This window comes from Calidris pugnax, unplaced genomic scaffold (genome assembly GCF_001431845.1).
Source record: "Calidris pugnax isolate Ruff unplaced genomic scaffold, ASM143184v1 scaffold566, whole genome shotgun sequence".
Classification (NCBI taxonomy): Eukaryota; Metazoa; Chordata; class Aves; order Charadriiformes; family Scolopacidae; genus Calidris; species Calidris pugnax.
This window is the reverse complement of record NW_015091314.1, coordinates 11,975-16,824: the sequence shown is the minus strand read 5'-3', so window position 1 is coordinate 16,824 and position 4,850 is coordinate 11,975. Positions and strand designations below refer to the sequence as shown.

Sequence of the window (4,850 nt, the reverse complement as noted above, 5' to 3'; positions counted from 1 at the left end):
CCCCATCACCCGGAGGGGGGGTCCCGGCTGATGGGGTACGCTGTGCCCGGCAGCGGGCTGTCGCAGGAGGCGGGCAGCGTGGAGCAGCTCTCCCTGCACTGCGCCGAGGGCTGGCTGGAGTGGCTGTACCCCACGGGGGCCCTTCGCCTCCGCCTGGACCCCCGCCTGCCCCCCACCACCGCCGCCGTCAAGGGACAGAACCCCCGCCACGTCACCGCCTGCGTCAAACCTTCCGGCACTTTTCGGGGGGCTCAGCTCTACCTGGAAAGGGAAGGGGTGTTGGAGCTGCTGCTGCCGGAGGCCCCCCGGCCCCGCGTCCGCTGCTTCAGCTGGTTGCCCCGGGAGAAGGTGGCCCTGTTCCTGCAGGCCACCCCGCACCGCGACATCAGCCGCCGCATCGCCGCCTTCCGCTACGAGCTGCGGGGGGACTGGCTGGCCCGCCCGGCGCTGCCCGCCGCCAGCCTCACCGGAGAAGGTGAGCCCCCCTAGAAACATAGAAACATAGAACCATCTAGGTTGGAAGGGACCTTTAAAGATCATCTAGTCCAACCATCAACCCAACTCTGGAATGCCCTTCGCTGGCGGTGGCACCGGCCACTGCAGGACCAGTCGCTGGCCCAGGCTCTAATCCAGCCTTTCCCTCTCAACGAGGGGCTTTCTCCGGGCACAGAGGCTGTGCCCATTTCATAGAATCCTCTAGGTTGGAAGGGACCTTAAAGATCATCTAGTCCAACCATCAACCCAACTCTGACAAAAAATAAATAAGCAATAAAAAAATCACTAAACCGTATTCTTGAGGACCATGTCTACCCGGCTTTTGAACACCTCCAGGGATGGTGCCTCAACCCCTTCCCTGGGCAGCCCATTCCAATGCTGGATAACCCTTTCCGTGAAGAAATGTTTCCTAATATCCAATCTAAACCTCCCCTGGTGCAACATGAGGCCATTTCCCCTTGTCCTGTCTCCTGTGACTTGGGAGACAAGACCAACCCCCGTCTCTCTACACCCCCCTTCAGGTAGTTATAGAGTGTGATGAGGTCTCCCCTCAGCCTCCTCTTCTCCAGACCAAACACCCCCAGCTCCCTCAGCCTCTCCTCATCAGACTTACATGTCTCAGGCTCTGGGATGGGCTTTGGGGGTGTTTTCCCCATAAGCTGCCCAAGGACGGGTGTCCTGGGACTATCTCCTGTCCCATCTCCCCGGCTCAGCCCTGCCTCCGTTTCCCCAGGGATGGCGCCTCCTCCCTTCCCGGGGTGTCCCCGTCTGTGCCGGGGGGGTGAGGGGGTGGAGGGTCCGGATCCGGGGTGGGTCACCAAATGCTTGGCCATTGCAGGAGCGTGCCGGCCGTGCAACGACACCGAGATCCTGATGGCCATTTGCACTAGTGACTTTGGTGAGTGCAGCCCCCACCACCGGGTTCTGGGGGGGTTCTGGGGGAGGGAAGGAAAATCAAACTGGGGGAAACAGCCCCACAGGCAGCCCTGGCCTCCCTTTCCCAGGCCGGGGTGGCTTGGGCTGGAGCCATCAGTGTCACAGAGGCCACTGTGGGAAGGGGACAGGGATGGGGACAGGGACATGGATGGGGATGAGGACAGGGATGAGTATAGGAATGGGGACGGGGATGGGGACATGGATAGGGACGGGGATGGGGACAGGGGTAAGGAAAAAGTTGGAACGGGGATGGGAATGGGGAAGGGAATGTGGATGGGAACATGAGTGGGGATGGGGATGAAGACAGGACCAGGGATGGGTTTGGGAACTGGGATGGGAACAGGGATGGGGATGAGGATGTGGATGGGAACGTGCTTGGGGATGGAAAAGGGGATGGAGACAAGGATGGGGCAGAGAACGTAGATGGGGATGGGGATGAGGACAGGAACGGGGATGGGTTTGGGAACAAGGACAGGGATAAGGATGGGGATGAGGATGTGGATGGGAATGTGCTTGGGGATAGGGAAGGGGATGGGAAAGGGGATGGAGACAAGGATGGGACAGAGAATGTGGATGGGGATGGGGATGAGGACAGGAACGGGGATGGGGATGGGGGCATGGATGGGAATGGGGACTAAGATGAGGATGAGGAGGGGGACAAGGATGGGAACAGGGATGTGGATGAGGATGAGGACAGGGACGAGGATGGAGACAGGGAGAGGGATGGAGACAGGGACAGGGACACCCTGACACCCTTTCCCCCCGCAGTGATCCGCGGCAGCATCCGGAGCGTCTCCAACGATGCGGAGCTGCAGGAATCCGTCATCGGGGTGAGCGCCACCCGCATCCACCGCCAAAAGTTCCCCCTCTTCCAGGCGGGGGGGCGGCCGGGGGGCAGCATCCGTACCCCGCTGCGCTGCGGCGTCAAACCGGGCCCCGGCACCTTCCTCTTCACCGGGTGGCTGCATTTTGGAGAAGCCTGGCTGAGCTGCGCGCCCCGTTACCGGGACTTCCAGCGCATCTACGAGGGGGCCCGGCGGACGCGCCAGAACCCCTGCGAGTTCCCCGTGGACTGAAGAATTTGGGGAAGGCGGCCCGGCCCCACGGGTGTTTGGGGGGCTGGGGTCCCGCAAAGGCAGTGAGAGCATCCCCGGGGGGATGCAGCCCGGCAGGGATGATGCCCGGAGGGAGCGTGGCACTCGGTGGCCGGGCTCCAGCAGCCCCCGTCGCCGGGCTGGGGAGGGGGAATGGTCCTGGGAAAACCCTACGGGAATGGATTTTTCCAGGACACGCTCGCTCATCTGTGGTCCCCAGGGACCTGCCCGGGTGAGGGGTGCAGCTCTGTGGGGCAATGGGTTGGGGCGCCCTGGGGAGCAGGGTGCTGCGGGCTCGGGGTGCTGCATGCTCAGGGGATGCTGTGGGGCACGGTGGGTCCGATACGAGGGGGTAGCCATTCCCCCCCTCCCCACCCCGGGGGAGGGCTCGGTGGTGGGTGGCCGTGGTGGCAGGGCTGGGGGCACGGTGGGCACGGTGGGGTGAGGAAGGGCCAGGAGGTGGATTTGTAATGTCGGGGGTGGAAAAGGGAGGAGGATGGTGGTGAGCCGTGCCCCGGTCCTGCCTGCGGTGTGGGGCACGGGCAGGAGCCGTGGGGCGGATGCTGAGGAAGAGGAGTGAGGCTGAAGGAAGCAAGAAGGATGGCGAGGTGGGAGGAAGGCTGGCGTGGGGAGAGGAGGAGTCCCCGGCAAAGCTGGGACAGGACCAAAGCGCCGATGGAAGGAGGTGCCGTGGGAGTGGGGAGAGGTCAGGCTGTGTCACCCATCACCACCAGCCCGGGGCTGTGTCACCCGTCACCCGGGGCTGTGGCCTCACGGTGGCTACCGGGTCCCACCGTGCCCGGTTGCCGGTGACGGGACACGCCGTGCCAGCCAGGGGGGGATTTTTGACCGTGGGGGTGGGGGGCATCGTATGTGCACTAAAGTTATAACGATACCAAATTTGTGACTTTTCATTTTTATTTTTTTTTATAAACTAAGCTGTATTTGTAGCGTGTGCATCTCTTTTTTTATTTTACAAAAAGCTTGGGGGGGTTGTTCACCAACGGGTGCCACGGGGGGGTGTTGGTGCTGGCACCGGTGCGTTGGTGCCACATCCCCCCTGCACCAGCACCAGCCAGGGGGCTGGAAACCACCTTAATATTTATATCTTTATCTATAGGGAGAGAGAAATGGGTATTTCTCAAGGCTGGTGTTCCCCGAGGTGGGTCACTTGGGGGTTCCTCTCCCCAGGCAGCCCCGGGGGAGCGGGGATGGGGAGGGGGACGGCGTGGCCCCGTGCCGGGGGGGTGACCCCGCAGCGCAGCCACTGTCAGGGACAATTCTTGTCACAGCCACCGGCCACAAGGCCTCATTGTGCCGGGCTGCGTGACGCCGGCTTCCCAGCCCTGCCCGCTCCCACCCCACCGCTGCCCCCTCCACCGGGGCTCCACCATCCCCCCCCCATCCCAGCCTCCGGCTCCCACTCCTCCGGGCTGCCCAGGGGTCCCTGGATGGTGGTGAGGGGGGACAGGAACCTGGCCGGGGTGGGACATGGGACATGTCCCATGGGCCAAGAAGGCCACCAGCATCTCGGCCTGTATCAGGAACAGCGTGGGGAGTAGGGCCCGAGAGGTGATTGTCCCCCTGTACTGGGCACTGGTGAGGCCTCACCTTGAGGGCTGTGTCCAGTTTTGGGCCCCCTACCATAAAAAAGACATTGAGGTGCTGGAGCGGGTCCAGAGAAGGGCGACAAAGATGGTGAGGGGTCTGGAGAATAAGTCTGATGAGGAGAGGCTGAGGGAGCTGGGGGTGTTCAGCCTGGAGAAGAGGAGGCTGAGGGGAGACCTTATTGCTCTCTCCAACTCCCTGAAAGGAAGGTGTAGAGAGGTGGGGGTCGGTCTCTTTTCTCAAGTCACAGGCGACAGGACAAGAGGAAATGGCCTCAAGTTGCACCAGGGGAGGTTCAGGCTGGATATTAGGAAAAATTTTTTCACTGAAAGGGTTCTCAGCCCTTGGAATGGGCTGCCCAGGGAGGTGGTTGAGGCCCCATCCCTGGAGGTGTTCAAAAGACGGGTTGATGTAGTGCTGGGAGGTCTGGTTTAGTGATGATGCTCCTTGTTTGTTGTGTGGGTGTCTATTTTTGTCAGTCAGGTTGACAGTTGGACAAGATGATCTTTAAGGTCCCTTCCAACCTAGAAGATTCTGTGATTCTGTGACATCCAAGCCAGGTATGGGGCATGGGACCCCCAGCCAGGGATCTTTCCACCCCATCAATCGTCCCCACAGAATCTCAGCGCTGGAAAAGCTCAGTATCCCTGCCCTGAGCCTCCTCAGGCCCCCCCGAGCCCCCCAAACTCCCCCAGCCGGGGGTCACGGCACACCTCA

At 61.9% G+C, this 4,850-nt stretch overlaps 1 protein-coding gene across 1 annotated transcript in view; it reads left to right on the top strand.

Annotated features, from left to right (window-relative positions):
• METRN (meteorin, glial cell differentiation regulator) overlaps window positions 1-3,405 on the top strand; it is a 15,402-nt gene extending 11,997 nt beyond the window's left edge. Inside the window, exons 2-4 of the mRNA XM_014960893.1 lie at window positions 16-475; window positions 1,334-1,393; window positions 2,200-3,405. Of these exons, the coding sequence (XP_014816379.1) occupies window positions 16-475; window positions 1,334-1,393; window positions 2,200-2,507 (828 nt within the window). The 3' untranslated portion in view covers window positions 2,508-3,405. The remainder of the gene's footprint in view (window positions 1-15; window positions 476-1,333; window positions 1,394-2,199) is intronic.
• The last annotated feature ends 1,445 nt before the right edge of the window (window positions 3,406-4,850 follow it).